Consider the following 23,067-nt stretch of genomic DNA (forward strand, 5'->3'; position numbering starts at 1 on the left):
GGGATTGGTCAGGAACTCTCCCACCTTCCTTCTCTTCTTCGCCACCTGCATTCTTCTCCTCCCCTTGGAAGACTCGTCCCAGGTGGCCCAGGTGATGGGGCAGAGGGTCCTAACCTTACTGTCCTGTGGGCCACGCCTTTATTCTGTTGAGCTGCTGCTGAATATATTTGGTACACACTGTGTTGGGATTTAACTAGGTGTGTGGGAATTTCAAGAACCACCCAATCCCCACTACCATGGAACCCTTTGAAAATGAAAGTCGCATGTTTGCTGAGGTGAAAGATTTGATTTTAGCCATTCATTCTGTGAGCATAAAGTACCTAGTATAAAATAGTACATGGTCCTTATTACTTCTCCGCAACGGATTTCTGCATTTCATGTGTATTTAAATCCCCACGTTTAACCAAATGTATTGAGCATCTTGAAGTGAGTTTCAAAATATTGAACAGAATTTCTCCCTTTAGCATCTGCTTTTGTTAAACGCTGTTCTTCGGTATGAAGGGGATTGTAGAGCTGTTATCACAACCTTCTCCTAGTATCTTATCACTTTAAAGCTTTTTAAAAAAAAATTCTCATAATGTTTTACTTTAGCAAATTCAGAGGACTGACAATCTGGAAACTGTTGTAAGAGATTTGTTATAGACTATTTATATGTAACTGTGAGCAAATTAGAATTTGCTTCCATGTGAGCCCTCCTATGGCTTAAGTATTTGTTGGGACCCAGAAATAGTGTACGCGTTGATCAGAAATAGGGAATTTCTGGCAAAAGTACAGATTTACAGTTTGGGTCCTCATCTAATTTAGTGGGATCTTAAAGCAAAATGAAATATTTGAATTAGTAACCAAAGGAATTTTTCTAAAATTCTGATTTTAAATGTTGAGAAGTTAGTTTATAGAAAAGTTTGAAATACCAGCAAGTACAAGTGGATGCACACACACAGGAACACACCCATGCCCCAGTAAATGCAATCTGGGAAAATGTTAACCCGAAAATTCTACACTCGAAGCATTTAAAAAGAAGCCAAGGAAGGTCTGGCTGTAGGAGAGAAGGGAATATTTGAGAAAAATCTCTTCATCTCCCCCACCCCTCCATTCCATCAAAGTCATTAAAATTCAGATTGCAAGAAAAAATTATGGGTCATTAAAATTAGCATTTTTTTTTTTTTTGAGATTTTATTTATTCGAGAGAGAGAGAGTGCATGAGCAGGTGAAGAGGGAGAAGCAGACTCTCCACTGAGTGGGGAGCCCAACACAGGGCTCGATCCTAGGACCCTGAGATCATAACCTGAGCCGAAGGCAGACGCTTAGCTGATCAAGCCACCCAAGTACCCCCAAATTAGCATTCTTAAAACAAATAATTTGTATGTTCATCCTTCATTGTTCTGGCAAATAGGGAGTATTCAGTTTCCTCCTATCTACACCCCCCTCCCCGTTATCCCCCATTCTACATTTAACCCAGCTTTAAAAATAAGCAGAAAGCAGGACCCAAGGAGCTAGGTGGAAGGAGAGCCCTTTGAAGCCCCCAGCCCAGGGCTGGGGAAGCAGCCCTGGGCGGTGGACTCTGGATGACATGACGGCCCTTGGCACAGTGCCCCCAGACTGAACAGTGATCTAGAATGAGGACTGGGGGTTGGGTGGTTATTGTGCTTCTCTTTACATTTATTAAGGGAAAGCAATGGCGGTGTGGGCCCCTGCAGGTTTTAGTAATATAAATTTCTTTGTATTAAATTCATGTGTTTTGTGTCTTTACACCTTCTTGATGTTAGCATTGAGAATGTTTTTGTCCACTGCAAATAAGAACCTGAATTTCCCAGTCTTCTAGGGTGACCAGCCACCCACTTTGCCCATTATTAAGGAGGTTCTGGGACATGGGACTTTCCACTTTAAGACTGGGACAGTCCCAGGCAAACCATGGTGCATTGTTCAGTCTTCCCACCTCCCCGTCCCCAGTGGGTAATGAAATAATTGTAATTAGTGTTTTTACTTTTCAACTGATATGGATGTCTCTCATTTTCAAGTATACCACCCAAATCACTCTGGGGTATTTGTAGGCATATAAGGCCAGGCATTAGGGGAGGGAGGAAAGCTAAAGGAGAGGGTTGCCTAGCCCCTTGTCTGTGGCCATCAGGATGGAGACCCCAAGGACACCAGTGCCACCGTAGGTTTTCCTTTTCCTCAAAGTATTGGTAAGGATTTCAAGTTGCCTGGATTTAGTATCAAAGAGGGAAACTCAGGCCTCCTTAGGAGTTCTGTCTGTGCACAAACCCAGAGTTTAATACTGAAGGTATTAGGTAGGGAAGATTCCCACTTTCCCTTCCTCTAATTCCTTCTTAACAACCCCTATGCAATTTGTTCCTAGTGGGGAAACAACACGACCTGCTCTATAGATTTGAGGGAATTTTCTCTAGAAAACCCCAGTATGAGTGTTAACGGTTACCTCTGTAGGGGTGGAAACATTTTCCCTTCTTCCCTCCTAGGTTCTTTGGCTGGCCTTATAATTAAATCGACATAAGATAGGTTAATGGGAGAAAAATTTAATTTCTGGAGCCCCATAAAATGTACTGGAGCCCCATAAAAATATGAGATTCAAAGAAGTGTCCAAAGCAGGAAGGATTTCTAAATTTGTGAAGAAATGGCAGGACAAAGGGGTTTGCGCTTGGGGTAGTGAATTAATGAAGTAACAAGGGTTGTTTATGTATCCTTCTCAGGCCCTAAACTCCCTACTTCTGGGGATGAGGATGCCTTCTAGCCTGCTAATAGAGGGAGGGTGCTTTTCATAGGAGAGATTTATTTCCTGCTTTCAGGGGGACAAAGGATGGTCAGATCGTCCTTCTGAGAAACTGGCTATTTCTCAAGTACCTTTAATTCAAAATAATCAATATGCCAAAGTGGCATATCTGAGGATGGCAGAGTCTGCTCCCTTTCACTTGTAAGAAAAAGAGAATAGCCTACAAAGGCTATTATAAAGACCTTTGCCTAGAAATACATACTATGCAAATATCAGAAAAGAAAAATAAAATCTCTCTATAGTCTTGCCCATTCCCCAAACAAGTGGACTCAGTGCTTCCTTGGATAGCCCTTAAAAATGTTTTCTCTGTGAAGTCTGTCTTTAATCATGATGTCAAAAATTCTTTGTAAGGACTAAATCTCTTTTTACTTTAAAACACCTGCCATACTTTTTAAAATCTGTTTTTCTTTATGTCGGATAATGTCATGTACAATTGCTTAAGCACTTGGGAGTATTTTCACCAACTAGCCAAAGAATGTTTGTTTAAAAATAAGCTTATCATGGGGGCACCTGGGTGACTCAAGTCAGTTGAGTGTTTGACACTTGGTTTCGGCTCAGGTCGTGATCTCAGGGCCGTGAGATCAAGCCCCACGTTGGGCTCTGTGCTCAGTGTGGAGTCTGCTTGAGATTCTCTCTCCCTCTCCCTCTGATCTTCACCCCACACACACACACACACACACACACGCACGCACATGCATGCCCTATCTCTCTCTAAAATAAATAAATATACATTTAAAAAAAATAAGTTTATCATGTTTAACCTTCATTTTAGTGCAGGTCTTTAAATGTACCTTAGCTATCTAGGTAACAGGTGGTTAAGGCTGGTTGTTTTGGCCTCATCCCTGGTATTTATCCAAACACTTCCCTCCCCTCACTCATTTCAGTAAACCTTGTTTTCCGACCCGTCACCACCCCACCCTCTGCTTCTCCTGAGCCCCTTACTTTAGGGATCCCTTTGGATAAGCTTCTCTGCATGGGTTTGGATTACTTTATGTTCTGTGAGGCTTTGGGATTCAGGGCCATCCTCGGGCGCTGTAGATAGGTGCAGATGGAAGATGCCCCTCCCTTCCCTCTCGGTGTCCTGGCTTTGTCACTCACCACAGTGCCCTCACCGCAACACCTGCCTCTCGTCCTGAGCTCCGGTGCCTTTGTCCATTCCTTTCTGCCCCCGCTGCTTACAGAAGCATGCGTCAGGATTCTTGTGGGGAACTAACAGTGAGCCCGCACCTACTGCGTGCCAGGCGCACCTACTGCGTGCCAGGCACTGTTCAGTTTACCTGCAGCCCGATTTTCCCGGGTCCCTGACTGAGTGAGTTGCAGGCTGGAGTATTCAAGAACTCCCATTACGTGGTCCCTGCACTCATGAAGTCATTGTACTGCTTAACCCTCTGGCATATTGGCATGCTTGTTCCAGATCTGTTGAACCTTTGTTTGTCCTTAGCTTCCTTCTTGGGAGGGTTTTCCCTGTGGGTTGGATTCATCAGCTCCTTCAGTCTTAACAATCATGTGACACCTTGCATTGCCACGCGCACTGCTGTCAGAAATTAACGATCAAAATGGATAATCACCTCCAGCATTTTATATCTAGCCAGGGTAGTGGGAAATTATTGCTCAAAGGCATTCTTTTTAGCCATTGCTTGTCCACATAGTTGGGAATCAAATGTAAACATAGTAATTGCACGTTAATTGTTTATTCTCTTACCTCCATTTATAGCTTCGTCTTTATTCTGTCCCACATTTCATAGTCCCCGTCCTTTAAGATAAACTTACCAGCTACTGGAGTAATACCTAGAGAAGCCCAGTAGAGCTTTGGTATGTCACCTCCAAGTGCTGGTTAGCCAAGCGTGCTACGTAAGCCAGACCCACACTCCCGAGTGGAGTTTTCTGTCTTTCTCTGCCAGGAGATGTGTGGAGAACGGTTACTGGATGTGATGTGAGACACAAATTTTACATTGCTTTGTTATCACTAAGGTAAAGAAGGAGAGGGCAGTCATAGCGGAAAGAAATGGTAGACATTTTCTTCTGTCTTCATCTTCCTTCTCAATCACGTTCGAAGCATTCTGCTTTCCAGGTTAACCCCCCCGAACCGGTTTTGGTCTTGAAGGGAGGAACAGTGGCAGAGGTGGCTTTGCGGGATTGTTCCTCTACCTTTTTCTGTTTGCCTGATGACTTTTCACATTTACTTCCCACCTTTCCTCCATGTCTCCAATCAAATTTTCTTTACTAAATATTCTGCCCTTTGAGCTGATAACATTTTCCGTTGTAAATCCACTCGGGGGCTATCAGCAGCACAGGTGTCTGGGCTGTAGGGTGCAGGGTGCTGTGATGGGGTTCCTGCTCCCAGAACAGCCAGCGGTACACAATCCTGCCCATCCCGATCTCTCGGAAGCAACTAGCTCAAGTCTTAGTCCAAAGAGGGAAAAGAAAACCCTATCGTAAGATAAGACCACAGGACTGTTGCACAGTCATTTTAATAGATGACAGAATCTAGTAAGGTTTTTGCCTTTCATTTCTAAGAAATTTTTTATGTTTCCTAAGTTTAGGATTTTTTTAACTTTTTTTTTATGTAAATCTTTTTTTCTTCTTCTTTCAAGGTTGCTGGTGTTGTCGGCCGCGCAGACCTCCTTGGGGCCCTGTTCTTTCTGTTATCTTTCCTTGGCTACTGTAAAGCATTTAGAGAAAGTAAGCATGATGTTTGCCTTCTTAATTTTGAGATGGGAAATTATCGGTTTATATAATTTTATCATTTTGAGAGAATGTGGGCCAAAAGGTCTCTCTTCAGCTACGTGTTTACTCCGTTGCGTTTTTAATAATACAAAGTTCATACATTAGCATTCACACGGGAGCCTTCTAGGGTGGTGAAACCAAGAGTTTCTGCTGTTCCCTAAAGCAGCTGTGATTGATTTTTGTCATTTTATTTGCAGTAAAATTGCAGGGGAAGAACACTTTTGTTTATTCTTTATTAAAACCTCTCCGGGAGAAAAATAGAAAAAGTCTAAAATGAATGAATAGCTGTGGATATGGACCTGGATTATGAAATTCTTGGTTTTGTCATTGGTATTAATATGTACAAAGAAAGTCCTTGTTGCTGGAGTTGAAATGGCTCATTGAGTGTGTGTGTTGGGGTGGGGGGGGGACGTGGAGGAATGGCTTGGGGCGGCACAGCAGGTGCATTGACCGAGATGCTGCAAAATCCCTGTCTGAGTCTGCTCAGTGTATGGATTCCAGTCATCCCCAAGTCAAGTCGGACCTTCCCAATTGCTTTATCGTAGACACTGGATGTGATGAATTCAGCTTATGTACCTGTCATGCCTACAAGCTCCAGCAAAAGTTCTACACTCAGTTTCTGTTACCTGGAGAAGTCAGAAGTGTATGGATTGTAGAACTCTCCTTGTATCTCACAGTTAATGGTTTCTATTTGGGGGAAGGGGACAAGAGGGAAGGTGAGTGGGATGATTTCCTCTGGAATGTTGGAGTGGAGCCTTTTAAGCTTTAAGCAGGAGTGCACGTGGACCTTGGCCTGCTTGAGGCTTTTCCACAGAGTTTCTCAAAGCTCAGGTGTGGTCCAGGCTGCCAGGTCTTTCATATTATTGTCATATACTAATACTTGTACTTTGGTTTCTCCCGTGAATTTATCTCTTATTGATAATGAAGAGCAGAGCCCTCATTCAGAATTTTGTGCGCTGGGGCTGGTGAAGTGGAAATGTCAGGGTTACTAAATGAAGGGACCCAGGAGCCAAATCCAGCCTGTTATCCCTTCTCATGTGGCCCACAAGCTAAGAATGAGTTGTTTTTTCCAAGTACGCATTGAGCTATCTAATTTATCTAAACTATCTAATTTAACGGTCACTGCGGCAAATTTTAACAGTGATTTTTACATATTTTTTTACCACTGCAAAAATGGTGCAGTTTCTTTTTTTCCATAATTAAACTTCCACAACACCTCGCAACCACGAGTATTCAAAAGAATTTTTTTTAAAAAAATCACATTTTATAGATCTTAAACTCATCTTCAGCATTTAGCTCAAAGGTCTCACTGTCCTCAAAAAATCATTCTCCTGCTAAACTCAGCTGAAAGTTTCTATCCCGATAGTGAAAAGACGGTCTTTGCTGGCCCATGGTAATTCCTTTCTCATTTGGCTGAACGCAGCCAGCGGAAGGCTCAGACTGGTGGAGGAGGGAGGAGGGACGCGAGGGCTAATTTTCCCCAGCACGAGAAGGCACCTGAAGCTTGATGGGAGAGCGGACCTGGAGAGGCTTGAGGGAAGGGTCCAGGCTCGGTATCCGGTCAGAGTCCGTGCTGGAAGAAGAGGAGGAGGAACGCTTGTCATGCTTGTGGTGCTGGTGCATCTTTTTATGAACTTTCTTCATTTTCTTCCCCATTTTCTTGTCCATCACCATTCCTGGTCCTACCAGGCCATGTGCCAAGGGATTCACAGGGGGCATGTCCGGAGTAGGTGCTGCGTGAGGACCATGGGGTTGGCATCCTGGATACCCTCATTGTGGCACCAGAGGAGGGGGCGCACCCTGGGTCAGGGGAGCTGGATTCCCCTGGGGAGCCACTGGGAGAGTTGAAAGAAGCCTGGAGGACAGGCAGGATTGGCAGGCGGTGGATGGGCAGGATGGGGGCCTCCGGGCATCGGGCCCTGGCTGCCCGGCACGGGGATGCCACACGTAACGGTGTTCCGGCTGCCTGCACTTGACTCGTCATCAGCTCTCTGCTTTTTACACTTTTAAATGGTTGGGAAATAAAAAACGGTAATAACCTTTTGTGACATATAAAAAGTGACATGAAATTCAGATTCCAGTGTCCATATACAAAGTTTTATTGAAAGAGGCACACCCATTTATTTTCATTTTGTCTGGCCGCTTCGGCCCTACAATGGCAAAGTTTCTCAGCGTCCCTACAGACCAGCTGGCCTCAAAGCCTGGGACACTTCCTGCCTGGTCCTTTGCAAAGTTTGCCCTGCTCTGAGACAGGTGATTCCCACGGTAGCTGTCACCATCTGAGTGGTTCCAAAATTTTTTTAGTAATGATTAACAGGGGTTTCCAGCAGTTTTTATTTAGGAACATAGATGACTTTGCTGTTAATATAATAGCTGCCATTTCTTGACCGTCTATGGGCACTTGTATATATACGTATATATATTTTTTCTCAATTATGTAACAATCTTTAAAGTAGGTGGAATTACTTTCCCATTTTTCCAGATGTTGCAGTAACTTTGTTGGGGGTCACATAGCTATTTATGGCAGAACTGGGTTCACACTGGAGTCTAACTCACTGGAGTCTAACTCACTTCAAAGCCAAGGCCAGCTGCCTTGTGCTCATCTGCTTCCCTGTACTCATTGGACCGATGAGGCAAAGTTTATCAAAACCATCATGAAAAATAACCGGGGGTGGGGGGCGGGCGCCTGAGTGGCTCAGTCGGTTGAGCATCCGACTCTTGATTTCGGCTCAGGTCATGATCTCAGGGTCGTGAGATGGAGCCCCATGTCAGGCTCCACCCTCAGGCGGAGTCTGCTTGGAATTCTCTCTCTCCATCTCCGTCTGCCCCTCCCCAAACCCCCTCCCCGCATGCAGTCTCTCTCCCTCTTAAATAAATAAACAAACAAACAAACCAGGAGGCACATTCAATTCTGTTAACAAATTGTTAAAATATTAGGCATGATAATGGCATCACAGGTATGTTTTAAAAAACAATCCTTTTCTTTTAGAAACACATGCTGAAATATTTATGGATGAAATGGTATAATGTCTGGGATTTACTTCAAAATACTCTGAGAGGAGGCAGGAAGCATGTTGTCAGATTAGCCAGAAGTCAATAATTATTTAAGCTAAGTTAGGGGACATAAAAGTCACTAGAGCCATATCTCCACTTTTGTATGTTTTTTGTTTTTTAGAAGAGTTGGTTTGTTTTTTTTTTTTAAAGGCCAGGTGAGTTACCAGATTAAGAATCAACAGATTTTGATGACATGCTTTTTTAATCTTTAAAACATTGGGTTTATCTCAGACAACTAGACGATATATTCCTTAGAATTTTTTTCCTCCCAACATTACATGAAACAAGTGAATAGTTAATGACTTAATATTTTTCTTATAGAAGTGGGAGGGAAAATTTAACACCAAACTGTAATAATATAATTTAACAAACATGAAAAGCTCAAAATATTGGAATAGGCAACTAGAATAAATTTACAGAATTTTTGAGACAAAAGAATGCAGTTGATACATAAGTAATAAGCCAGACAGTAACTATGAACTCATTTCCCAATTTTTAAAAAAGACACCTTTTCTAAAATTAAAACAGTTGACTCTGCTTCCCGCCCCTCCCCCACTGCCTCCTCTCCAGCCCTTTGCCCACGTGGGACCATCCCTGAGGCCTGGGGCTCTGCCTCTCCCCAGGTCTCTGTAGGTTTGGAAGACAACCATTTAGAAGGTTGAACGGCATCTCCTTCGTTTTATCTCCCTCCCTACGACTCCTAGGTGGTATCGCTCCCCGTGGTAAATGTTGGCGAGGCCGCTTCACCACACTGTCTGCTTTCAGGATTCTGAAACAGTTTCTAACACAGTCTGCCTTTCAAGAAGTGCCATCCTAAGGTGAAAATGCACAGCGACCAGATTCCTCTCTTGTGACTTTTTAATGTCCTGGATACCAGTGGGAGTTCCCTAGCAGATGTGAAAAGCAAAGCATTAGTTCTATTATTTAAACCCCAATAGACTTTTTCCCCTTATTTTTATTGTGGTAGAATAGACATAACATACAAGTGACCATTTTAACCATTTTTCATGTACCAGTTGAGCACACTAAATACATTCCCCTTGTTCTGTAACCATCACCACTGTCCATGTCCAGAACTTGTTCATCTTGCAAAACTGAAACTGCACCCATTAAACAGTAACTCCCCACCCCCGCCTTCCTTAGCCCCTGGCGACCACCATTCTGCTCTCTGTCCATGAATTTAACTGTTCTAGGTACGTCATGTAAGTGGAATCATACATTTGTCCTTTTGTGTCCGGCTTATTTCGCTGAGCATAACATCCTCAAGGTTCTCCATGCTGGAGCGCATGTGTCAGCATTTCTTTCAAGGCTGAATAATTCCATTGTATGTATATACCACATCTCATTTGTCTGTTTATCTGTCGGTGGGCATTTGGGTTGTTTCTACCTTTTGGCTACTGTGAATAATGCTGCTTTGAACATTGGTGTACCCAATAGACTTCCTTTTAACCCTTACTTTTTTTCTACAAAAAGATTTAGGCAGGGTTGTAAACTCTCCTAGTTTGGATGTTCTAGGTATTTATAGTTATATACCTTGAACATCCATGGAGAAACTATCCATAGTTTCCAGGGGTGGGTTGGGGAGGACCTGTGAGATTTTTCACTCACGGTCCCTCCTCCATCCCGTCCTGTACACGCTGAACATGGGGCAGATTGTCTCGGAGCATCTGTTCTCTCAAGCCGACGGTGCTGCTAAGACACAGCCAAAGGGTGACCCCAGTGGCCCCAGACTGTACCAGGCTCACTCAGAACTCGGTTACACCCAACCGCTCTGCACCCCCTTTTGTTACCATTATTTTATCATACTGAGATAAAACCACTAGTTTTCTTGTGACTCACCGTGTTTCTGATACAGCAGAGAGGTTGGGGACAGCTGAATAGAACAGCTTCCAGTACAGAGAATATTGGTGGTAACTTTGCTTCCTGAGACTGAAAGCTAACTTAGCAATAAGCCATGTCCAGCCCTTCCTGGGGCTGAGACCTCCCTACCTATCATGATCATAAAATTCCTGAGGACACATGGCGCCAGGGATTTGGTGGGGGAAGCGGGGGGGGGGGGGGGGGCACCTGCTGCAGCCTCAAAGCACATCGTGTGGCTTTTCCGTAAGACTGGGTCTCAGTGGGAGTGGGAGAGGGGGTCCATTTACTGCTCACTCCCTTGCTCATTTCACACGGTGGTACTACATGTTCAGGTGGCAAATCTGAATTTGCAATTACAGAAGATAATTTATCAGTCGTATTTTTCCTAAAGAAAATTAAAAATTAAATCTGTTGGCCTTTCCCAAAGATGACTCTATTTAAAGTTTCATGAAGAATCATTTTATTAATTTTAACATATCCCTGCCTTAAAGAATCTATTCCTTATTCTGAGTGCATGTCAAAGACATCAGAAGTGTTTTTTGAAGAAAATCTAAATGTTGATAGATTTAACATGTGGGACACATAATTTAGGAGATAGACTAAAACTTCTTACTACTTCTAAAGATTACTTTGGTGAAATAATGAAAAAACTATCAGGAGACTAAAAGTTCTTCTGTCAACTGAACTGATACATGTATTAGCCTCCTTTAATGTGGAGTATTCTCGCAGAATGGAACAAAACTAAAGACATCTTACATTCTTTTCTTGGTTCCTTTAACATTGGTCATTTTTTTAAAGATTATTTATACGTTTGAGGGGCACCTGGGTGGCTCAGTCATTAAGCATCTGCCTGCTTGTGTTCCCTCTCTCACTGTCTCTCTGTCAAATAAATAAATTTAAAACAAAAGATTATTTATACGTTTGAGAGAGCGCACACATGAGCAGAGGGAGAGGGAGAAGCAGGCTCCCCGCAGAGCAGGGAGCCCAATGTGGGGCTTGATCCCAGGACCCTGGGATCATGACCTGAGCCAAAGGCAGACGCTTAACCGACTGAGCCCTCCAGGCGCCCCAATACTGACCTTTTTATTTCACAATGTACATATTTTGATATATGCATCTGTTTTGAATTCATTTGTAAATTACAAAATTATTTCTGAGAGCCATCTTTACAGAAGATACGTTTTTTAATAAAGCCTCTGGAAACTGATACCAAAGGTAAAAGTGCTCTAATGTGTGATGACTTTTCAACAAATACATTGATTCTTGAGAAACTGGTGCAGTATATTCCAGTCCTAATGGAACTATGTTAACTGTAGTAGCAATATGACCTTTCTTTTTCGGTCTACTAGCATTCTTTTGACGTTTATATATTTGCTTTAAAATGGGAAAGAGATTGTTGGGCCTTTAATGTGATGTGTGTAAATGTTGTCCAGAAAGTTAACCCGGAAATATTTAATGTTTGCACACAGATAGCAGTGGTAGATGTGACTTCTACGGAGAGAATATGAATAGATTGGGGCACCTGGGTGGCTCAGTCGTTAAACCGCTGCCTTCGGCTCAGGTCATGATCCCAGGGTCCTGGGATTGAGCCCCACATCGGGCTCCCTGCTCGGCGGGAAGCCTGCTTCTCCCTCTCCTACTCCCCCTGCTTGTGTTCCCTTTCTCACTGTGTCTCTCTGTCAAATAAATGAATAAAATCTAAAAAAAAAAAAAGAATATGCATAGGTTTTCATTAGGTTGAAGTTACTTAGAACAGAAGACAAATGGACCAATTAGGAGGTCTTTGAAAAAGTGTTGACCTCTTGTCTACAGCACCCCCCCACACACACACACCTTCCCAGGATCTGTTTTCCTGTTCACTTGAACCCCCCCTTCAGGAAAAGGAAAGAGTAGATTAAAATGAAGCCTGTGGCCCTAATTCCAGACTGGAATGGTCTTTTACAGTCCCTGTCAGCTTATTCAGCTATTGGAAAATGTAAAGCTAGGAGGTTGACCCTCTCCGCGCATCCAGCCTCCGGGTCTTGACCCTGAAAGTTATTATTGGCTGTGGTCTTTTGTGTCCTTTCTGTCCTCTGATTGTATCCACCTGCCCAGGTAGGCTTTGAGTTACAGATCATGATCATTTTTTTTTCTTGTGAGTTTAAAGTAGGTGGTTGAAAACATCCATCCCTCAATCTGCACTCTCTATCATTCTGAGTTGGTTTTCACTGCTCTTTTCAGTTCCCATGTATTGTTTTCACATCACAGAGTATGGAGGGCATGATTGAATTCGGCCTACCAAGTTCCTTGCAGGTGTGGAGGCACAGAGAAACCTGGATTCGAAAGAGAAAGGCTTACACTCAGTTATTAGCTTACTGGGGGGAAGCCCCATGTCTGAAACAGACAGCAGTTCTGTGATCCTCCCCCCCCCAATGGCTCTGTGCCCTGAGCCCCACCTGGTGGACCCGGGAGCAGGCAGAGCAGGGCAGGACACAGTGACCAGATGCCCCACCCTGGCCTCCCCCTCCCACCCGGCTCCCCTCACATCAGACAGCCCCCTTTGCTCTGCCAGCCACCCCTCCCCTCCTTTCTCTCAAATGCCCCTTTGTTTCATTATCCACCCCCCAACCCCCCCCCCCCGCCCCGCCCCAGGACTGGTGCCCATGAAGTTTGCTAGTCTCTGTTGACAGAGGCACTATGGTTTCAGCCACTTTTCTGTGTTTCAGATTTTCCATACTCCTTTTTAACATACTAAGAGTAGAAACTAATTCTTTGTTTATGGAGAACAACTCTCTGGAATAATCCTTACACATCATGTTAAGGTTCAACTTCATACCTATGGTGGCTAAGAGTCTTTTTAAAAGAGGGGCAAGACTCATATACTAATAATAGCTGTGCAGAGAAGAAGCAGTCCGAACAGGGGCACCTGGGTGGCTCAGTCGTTGGGCGTCTGCCTTCGGCTCAGGTCATGGTCCCAGGGTCCTGGGATCGAGCCCCGCATCGGGCTCCCTGCTCAGCGGGAAGCCTGCTTCTCCCTCTCCCACTCCCCCTGCTTGTGTTCCCTCTCTTACTGTGTCTCTCTCTGTCAAATAAATAAAATCTTTAAAAAAAAAAAAAAGAACCCTATATGCAAAAGTAATTCTGGTAAGACATCCATGATAACACTTTTTCTGATTCTATTCTAAACTAGCATAGAGGCTTATCAATTTGGTCATTCATTCTTTCACCAATAATGAAACATTAAGGGTGTCCTTTGTACCAGTTCCTGTGTCCTGTGTTGGGGATACAAAAACTAGAAGGACACAGTCTGTGCCTCAAAGGGCTTACAGTCTAGTATATTTTGATTAAAATAAAGCTGTCAGTATTCACAATGCTCAAGGAGTAGAATGTTCTGGTTTTCCATACTTCCTTGTTAGCTTTTTCCTTCCTGTACACTACTCGCTCTGGGCACTCAGTAAGTAGTTCCTTCTTGTCATAGTGCATTTAGGCAGCATTGATGACTATGGCCTTTGTACTGTTAATTTCTTTTTTTGTTTGTTTCCCTTGGAATGTGCATTTTCTTTTTTTTCTTTGAGATATAATTGACCTATCACGTTTTATTAGTTTTATGTATACAAAACAACAATTCAATATTTGCATATATTGTGAATCGATCACCACAACAAGTGTAGTTAGCATCCATCACCATATATAGTTACACATTTCTTTTCTTGTGATGAGAACTTTTAAGACCGACTCTCTTGCAACTTTCAAGTATGCAACGCAGTGTTGTTAACTCTAGTCACCATGCTGTACATTCCATCCCCAGGGTTTGTAACGGAATCTTTACCTTTTGGCTGCGCACCTTCCCTCCTCTGGCGGCCACCAATCTATTCTATCTATGAGTTTGGTTTTTAATTCTACATCTAGGGGCGCCTGGGTGGCTCAGTTGGTTAAGCGACTGCCTTCGGCTCAGGTCATGATCCTGGAGTCCCGGGATCGAGTCCCGCATCGGGCTCCCTGCTCAGCGGGGAGTCTGCTTCTCCCTCTGACCCTCCCCCATCTCATGCTCTCTCTCTCTCTCTCTCTCATTCTCTCTCTCAAATAAATAAATAAAATCTTAAAAAAATAAAAAAATAAAAAAAATAATTCCACATCTAAGTGAGATCATGCAGTATTTGTTTTTCTCTGACTTATTTTACTTAACATAATGCCCTCAAGGTCCAAACATGTTACAAATGGAAGGATTTCCTTCTTTTTTATGTCTGAGTAATACTCCATTCTGTTTACACTGTGCATATATACATATATGTACACACAGTAGGTATTTTATATGTATACTATATATATTATAGTACAGTAGTTTATACTGTATATCTTATGTGTATAATACTGTACTGTAGTGTTATAGACTATAGTGTAGTATGTTATACTGTGTTATGGTATTACATGATATATTATAATATACCATAGTATATAGTATATCGTGTGTATATACATATATATAGTATATAGTAATATGCCACAATATTACATAGTATTATGTATGCTGTGTATTTTATAGTATATGTAACATATAGTATTTTAGAGAGAGAGAGAGAATGTGTGTATATATAAACATGTATGTATATGTGTATATAAAACAATTGTATATACGTATGTGTATAAAACAATTTTTCTTTATTCCATTCATCCGCCAGTAGACACAGTCCTCATGTGTTGGCTGTTTTAAATAACGTAGTGAACATGAGGGTGCAATATCTTTTTGAGATAGTGAGTTCATTTCCATTGGATAAATACCCAGAATTAGAATTGCTGGATCATATGGTAGTTTTGTTTATGCTGCTAATTTCTTTCATCTCTGTTAAATTTCCTTCAGTCCAACAGAGCAGAGTGGTTGATACTAATGGACATTCAGGTGTATATTTTTTTCATTTGGACTTTGAGATACATTAAGAAATAGTCACTCATTTTTTGTCTTCCCCTGTCTCATCAGTGTGGATTGTACAAACAGCCGAGGAGTAAACACATGCAGTGAACACATTGTCATGGCGATGGCGAGTCCTTGTGCCAGGCGCTCATGTTATCCACATGTTTGTAAGTGTTCCACCGAGAATCAAAGCTCCATTGTGGTAGAAGTTTAGTCCAGTATTTATTGGATGCAAATAATAATGCTATTTATTGTTTAAACTTAAGGTTTAAAGTGACCTGGTCTTTGTTCTTTTGGGATCTGAACATAAATTCAAAGAAAGGCCTAGCATCAGGTGCATGGAAACTTGTAGTTCAAGAAAGGTTTTTAATATATTTTATAAGGGAACAAAACACTGAGTACTCTGAAATTAGTGGTTTTAACTAGTTAAAAAGCTCTTTCAAAGGATACATTTCTTTTTGATAACCTCATTAGCTTTCTTTATAGATGCAGTGTCTGTTATTATAAAGCTTAGGACAATTTTTAACTGCCAGAGTTTATTTAACAAGCAATTCTGTGCTAACCTCTAGAATCCTTACATTTTCAGAAAATTAAAAAAAACTACTCACATAATATTTCTGTCTGCTTTTTTTTTTTTTTTTTTGTGGTGGGGTGCTTAGAATATCTCCATGCAGATCTTTTGCTACAGAATCCTTTTTAAAAAAGTAAATGTCTTTATGAGGGAAACCATACCTTTTTTTTTTAAGATTTTATTTATTCATTTGAGAGACAGAGTGAGCGAGAGAGAGAGGGCACATGAGCAGGGGCAGAGGGAGAGGGAGAAGCAGGCTCCCCTGTTGAACAGGGAGCCCGATGTGGGGCTCGATCCCAGGACCCTGGGATCATGACCTGAGCCGAAGGCAGATGCTTAACTGACTGAGCCACCCAGGTGCCCAAAACCATACTTTTTCTTCAAAAAAGAAAAACACAGATAAAGTTGACGGTGCGCTCGTCATCACTTCTGAATGCCCAAAACAAAACTGTTATTCTTATGATGAGACATCTTGTCAACATTGACACCTCTTTTAAAGCCTAGTATTTTGGATTGAAAACAGATAATCTCTCTGCACAGTAAACATGGTAGACTAGCCAAAACAATTTCTCTCTCTCTTTTTTTAAGATTTATTTATTTATTTATTTATTTATTTATTTATTTATGAGATTGAGACAGAGAGAGCAACAGGGAGCATGAGCAGGGAGGAGAGGGAGAAGCAGGCTCCATCCCAGGACCCCGGGATCATGACCTGAGCTGAAAGCAGATGCCTGACCAACTGAGCCACCCAGGAGCCCCACAATTTCTCTTTTAAACAAATAATTTAAAATACTTGTTTCATGGGAGTGAGGACTGAGCCACCCAGGCACCCCATAATAAGAGAAATTTAATTTGTTCATTTATTGTGGGCAGGAGAGAACCTTTTTAAGAGGGGAATGAATCTGCTACATACCAAGAACAACCATTTGAAATTCTAAGCTATTACAAAAGACAAGGTCCCAAGTATTAGTTGTTGCAAGTCCTTAAACTGTTTGCTGTATTGCTCTCCTTATGGTAGTTCAGGCAGCTAAATAAAGTAGAATAGCTCTTACTCTTGGGGCATCGTGTGCTCACATTTTCATTCTGATTTAAGACATCTGTTTTTCTTTGACTTAGAATCATGCAGCTCTAAAAAAAAAAAAAACAACAGGTGACTGTGTAACTCCCGTAGCCTAGGACTCTTGCTTCTAGATTTGGGGTCCTTGCCGACTGAGTTCTGACGGTGGTATTCACGTGTATTTTCTTTTCTCTGCCTTCGTGTTTCTCTGGTTCCTGCATTGCTTGATTTCCCCCCAAACAGGCTGGTATTTGAGAACGGCCACGTTTGACGTCTTTCGTTCAGCAGGGGTAAGCACGGCCTGGCTGGCCCCGACTTTTGGAACGGGAGCCTGCTGCTCCTTGTGTCTCGCTGGCAGAGGGAGTCGGGGCCACCTGTCGGGGTGGCGTGGTTCCCACACACAACACGGCGTGCCAGTTTTGAGGCAGTAGGGATGCCAGGCATTGAGCGGTGAACAGGGTAGCTCGTACAATGTGATGCTTTTTCTGAAAGAAGATCTTCCCCCCCAGATAGTAGTGCCAAATCCAAGGCACACGCTTCATTAAATTGATCACATCTGTTGGCACTTGTGGGTGTTAGCACTGACAAGTGTGTTTCTGTTCGTGCATTTTGGGGTGGGGTTTTTTTTTCCCCCCTCTACTCCCTCCACTCCATTAGCCTTTGCCTCCATTTATCTACGTGGTCGTATTGTCTTAGATGCTGCAGGCATATAGTGAAACAAGGAAAACATTTTCTAAGCCAGTCTATTAAGTTCTGGATCATAAACTGTTGATGTTTGCTAACGCTGCATAATTATCCTGGAGCAGGCGGTCTTACGTGATGAGAGATGTCACATGGTGTAAGAATGGTTCTTTTCTTCTTCCCCTGGGTCACTGGTGATTACAATTTAGCAGACTGGATGCAGATGAGACAGAGAACTGTGGGTACATGTAACATCCCGAGATGCTTGCGTGTCGCTACATCCCAGTTAGAATTCCCTACTTGGGGAAGGTTTTTTTGAATAAAAATATTCATAAGTGCAAATGCACCGGAGGTGACATCTGGCTCTCAGGATTAATTGTTACTGTTTCTAACAGCTCTAAATTGAAAATTAACAATCAATTTTTGCTGTACCTTTTCATTATTCCTTATGTAATTTTAAGAAATTTAATTCCAGTATAATTGACATACAGTGTTATATTAGGGTTATGTCATTTTTTTGTTAAATTTTTTTTTTAAAAAGATTTTTTTTCATCTCATGATGGAGATTTTTTCCATCGTGAGGAGATTTCAAGACATTAAATTAATGTCAAATGAAAAGATGTGACTTCTGGCTGTATTTGTTCACATGGTGCACATTATTAACTTTTTGGTATATAAATTACATATCATAATTGCATAAGAAATATGGTAATATAATAAGACTTCTGGTAGACATAGAAATGAAACTGTTGACTCCCCAAGTCTTTGTCGAGTGCCAACTGTATCGCAGGTGGCCTATCATCATCTATTTCAGCTGTACTATTAAAATGCCCAAACTTGGAAATAAAAGAATGGCTTGCATTAGTTACTAAATAAGAGTGTACTCACAAAAATGCAAAGTCCAAATTCATCTAGATATGCTGTATCTTGGCAACTATTAGCATTGGTCACCTTGACAAATCAAGACTCAAAAAAAATTTTAATCTGGAGAATTACACAGGTAAAAACTATGCTAGCGCAGGTCATATTACCAAAAGTCTACTAGGCGGGGCTCAGAACCAGTTTCCCCGTTGAGTATTTAATTTTCATAAGGCCTTTCCTGACCACCCCTGTACTGGAAATACTGTCAGTGCTATGTACATTGGCCTTGGTTTATCATGCACATGCATACCACACATTTGTAAAGAGGACCCCTTTGATTTATATGAAATCATTGAAAAACAGTTAAATTAAGCTTTCCTGTTTGAATTCTGGAAAAAGTGAAGTGTTTGTGTGTGCCTAATCTTACGACTCCCAGTAATGTCAAGTGGCTAATCTGGTAGGAGTTGCAGGAGAAAGATTTAAAAAGGCAAACTCACTTCATATTTTCTGAGTTTTCGAAGGCTTGGAATACAAACAAAGCCACATGCAGATCATTTCATCTGTGAACTGGGTCTCTGAGCACATGGTATAGACAGTAAGAAAAACAGCATGAGCCATGCATGTAATTTTTTTTTTTTTAGATTTTTATTTATTTATTTGACAGAGAGACACTGCGAGAGAGGGAACCCAAGCAGGGGGAGTGGGAGAGGGAGAAGCAGGCTCCCCGCTGAGCAGGGAGCCCGATGTGGGGCTCGATCCCAGGACCCTGGGACCATGACCTGAGCCGAAGGCAGATGCCCAATGACTGAGCCACCCAGGCGCCCCCATGCATGTAATTTTTAAGTGTCTAGTAGCCACATTATAAAAAGACACAGGTTAGATGAATTTTAACTACACTTTTAGCCAAATATATCAAAAATATGATAATTTCAATATGTAATAATCAGTATAAAAATTATGAAATATTTTATATTCCTTTTTTTCATACCGAGTCTTCCAAATCAGGTGTGTATTTTATACTTACAACACATCTCACTAGGGACTAGATAGATTTCAGGAGCTCATCAGCTAGAATGCCTACTCCTCTGGACAGTGGTGGAATCGAATTCGGTTTTCTGAATGTGAGGCCATCACTGGGTTTTGTAACTGACGATTAAAATTTTGCCTTTGATCAGAAATTGCCACTGTTGAGAAGTGGCATAATACTTAATCATCACTGTAACTGAAGAAATTTCTTCAGCAAAGAAATATTCGCTCTCACACGTCTTTTACCAGACATGTCTGCACAAAATCAAAAGTATAAGAGATAATTACAGAGTGGTACTCTTCCAAAAGAATCATGATAGAGGATTTGAGAGGTGTGGGGTGTCCAGGTCCCTTGCTGAAATTCGGGATTTGAGAAGTGTGATGAAATTATGGGGTGAGCTTAGGGAGAAGATTATCAGTAAATCTGAAAGCTGTGTTTTCTATATAAGTTATTTTTGTGTATTCAGTGAAATCTCTGATTTAGCCATCTAAGGAGAAAACCATTTTAAATTCCAGGCAAGTGGAACATGAGCCCATTACTTCCACATTTCTGTACTAATTTAACTTTGTGTTAATGGAGTGCTTCAAGAGCCGTCCTTTGGGTGTTTTAATGGAGGGCCTGGGGATTTTTTTTCCTATCCAAAGCCACTGGTCCATGGTGGGGGGAAATTCATCCAGGTTACGCAGTCAAGTAAAATACAAGCTAATTCAGTTTTTCTAGGAGGGAATGTAAAATGATCAAGGGACCTTCTTTCTTAAATTTTTTTTAAAGTAAGTTCTATACCCAATGTGGGGCTTGAACTCACAACCCCGAGATCAAGAGTTGCATGCTCTACGACTGAGCCAGGCAGGCGCCCCAAGGGACCTTCTTTACATGTTAAGAACAGGGAGCATTATATTGGGAAGTCCTGTTACGTTTCATGTAGAGTTCCAAGCACAGATTGTGGGAATCAGGAAGCTTAGAAAAACCCAATCCAGGCAGTAGGGGAGAGGTCCATATGGTTCCTAGTGAATCACCACACCTAATGCTTCGTGGACGTGGAAGGGGCAGGCAGAGGCTGGGGCCCACAGCACATCTCCCACTCTGGCCTGGAGTAGATCCTGTTGTGAGGGGCCTCCCTGAGGGACATGGGAGCCGGGCTGGGGGTCATTTACTCCCTTTATCTGTGGAGGAGACCCCCCCCCCCAGTAGTACATGAGTTCATTTATAATTAAAGGTACCTATTTACCAACCAACTGCTAACATGAGAAAATCCTGAGAGTGGTTTGATAGACTCAGGAAGACGTGTGATGGGAGAAACGCTCAATGGACCATATGTCCACCAGCATGGAGAGGACAAGCCTTAAGGGTGGCATCTGCCATCCATCTCCGTCACATGTCCGAAGGCACGGTGCATTGTGAGCTGTGGTCACCTCCATTGAGCCAGCTGGACCCCTGGGCTGTGCGGCGAAACTTGCGAGGCCTTTCCTAAAATCATCATTCAAAAGGAGCTAACCAGGGTGTTCGCTTTAGGGTTATTTTGGCCGTGATTTTATGTAAAAGCTTTGGTGTCCAGGATGGCATCTGCTTTGATGCTGTTTGCTGATGATCACTAGCAAATACCCCCCAAAATAGTAAGTTCCCATAAATATGTAAACACTCAAATACACATTAGTTTAAGGGGGTTGGTTCTTTTGGCTCGTAATTGTATTCTTTCGGTTTCACATCCGTGGAATGTCATTAATTTCTGCAAGTGAAATGACCCTTCGCTGGCTTGATGAGACTCTGTATACTCCTCTAGAAGGGTTTTCGGTCATGAGAAGTTGGCTTCCAGGCACGGTGCCTCCTGAACGATTGGAAAGGTGCTAGAGGAGAGCAGAGCCAAGACCTGACATCAAGGGAGGCAGGTGTGGGCTCACCCTAAGAAAAAATATTCCAACAACCCACAGTTTCCAACCGAAATGGGCTCTTGCAGAAAGTTAATCCCCATCCCTGAAGGTCCTGAAGTCAAGGCCATGTGGCCCCTGCTGGAAGCATCTTGGAAAGGATGCCAACACTTCCAACACTTCCATCACTTGTACAAGGGAGATGGTCTGCACAACTTCTAAGAGGCACTGCTTCTATTCCTGCATGGTGGCCCTACCATTTGTTAACTTATGGCCCCTTTCTGGTGGACAGCGGACGGCAATTTTATTCACCAACCACATGTTGCCTTTCCAGAGTCAGTCAGGTGTCATGGATTCCACCAGCAGAAGTCTGAGCTGCTCCTACGAGCCACACATAGCCCCAGGGATGTGGCTGGGAGCAAGCTGCTTCTTTAGGGTGATGCTCTCCAACCTTTCGCGAGCATCAGAAGCACCTGGAAGCCTGGTTAAAAGGCCAGATGGGCTCCACCCTCGCGTTTCTGATTGCACAGGTGTGGGTGGGGCCTGAGACTCTGCATGACTAACAGGATCCAAGGGCAGGTGCACAGACCACCCATTGTCAGTACCACTGGTTCGGGGCAGTGGTCCCAACTGCAGGTGATTTCTGTCCCCCTCCTCCCAGGGACATTGGGCAAAGGCTGTGACATTTTTGATTGTCACCACTGAGGGCTGGGAGTACTGCTGGCATCTAATGCCTAGAAGCTAGAGATGCTGCCGAACACGCACATAGTTTTAAAAGAAAAAAAGGATACGTGAAAGGCTATACAATGCAAAGTAAGACTTTCTCCCTCCACTGCCCAAAATTTTCTTCTTAGAACTGTTCAGAAACTACTGTGGTTGGTTTCTTGTATGCTTTCCAGATATGATTTGCATTTACAAGAATGTTTATATAATTTTTAACACAAATGGCCAGGTAGTTCACTTTTCCCCTTTCAAATATACCAGTAGGTAGGTCATGTTGCTCCCATTGTATAGATGAGGTCATTGAGACTGTGAGTGTAAGTAATTTGCTCAGGGTCACGTAGTAAACGGCAGAGCTAGAATGTGGAATTCAGTTTTCATCAGAACTGAACCAAGATGCATAGGCAGCCCAGGCAAGCTCTCCAAGCAGGTGCACTCCTGCAGGTTTGGCTCTCCAAGCAGGTGCACTCCTGCAGGTTTGGCTCTCCAAGCAGGTGCACTTTGCCCTATTTCAAACCGATGTCTTTTTTACGTGTTTGTTTACCGTCCGTGTGGATGAGGAGGTGAGGGCCTTCCAAAGGAAGAACAGAGATGAGCACCACATGTGGCCTTTCCTCTCCTTTCACGCAGTTCAGCTCTGGCCCCCAAAGTGCAAATACCTCCCACGAAACAGTATGGAGCCCAACCCTCCCTTTCCAGAAGGCAGTTCAGGGACTTTTGGTGGTGACTTGAGCTCAGTCTCACCCCAGGCTTCGTACTACAGAGTTCACATCCGTAAGGATGTTTTGGCTTGAGTCCCCATGCAGGTCAGCAGCGCAGCCTGGCCTGCGCCTTTCCCTGGACTCCTCTGTGGGCGGTCGTAGGGTTTCTCGGGGCCGCTCGGCCAGTGCCATCCCCCCCGTGCCAGGAACAGCAGTCGCTGCTGGGGTCAGCCTGTGACCAGATGCAATGCTTACACTTGCAGGGGC

At 42.9% G+C, this 23,067-nt stretch overlaps 1 protein-coding gene across 3 annotated transcripts in view; it reads left to right on the plus strand.

The window, feature by feature from the left end:
* The window catches only part of TMTC4 (transmembrane O-mannosyltransferase targeting cadherins 4), a 63,616-nt gene that overhangs the window by 12,104 nt on the left and 28,445 nt on the right, over window positions 1–23,067 (plus strand). For all 3 annotated transcript variants that reach the window (XM_032402677.1, XM_032402679.1, XM_032402680.1), the window contains exon 5: window positions 5,383–5,470. In XM_032402677.1, the coding sequence (XP_032258568.1) occupies window positions 5,383–5,470 (88 nt within the window). The remainder of the gene's footprint in view (window positions 1–5,382; window positions 5,471–23,067) is intronic.

This window comes from Phoca vitulina, unplaced genomic scaffold, assembly GCF_004348235.1.
Source record: "Phoca vitulina isolate PV1807 unplaced genomic scaffold, GSC_HSeal_1.0 scaffold5, whole genome shotgun sequence".
In the NCBI taxonomy this organism is placed as follows: domain Eukaryota; kingdom Metazoa; phylum Chordata; class Mammalia; order Carnivora; family Phocidae; genus Phoca; species Phoca vitulina.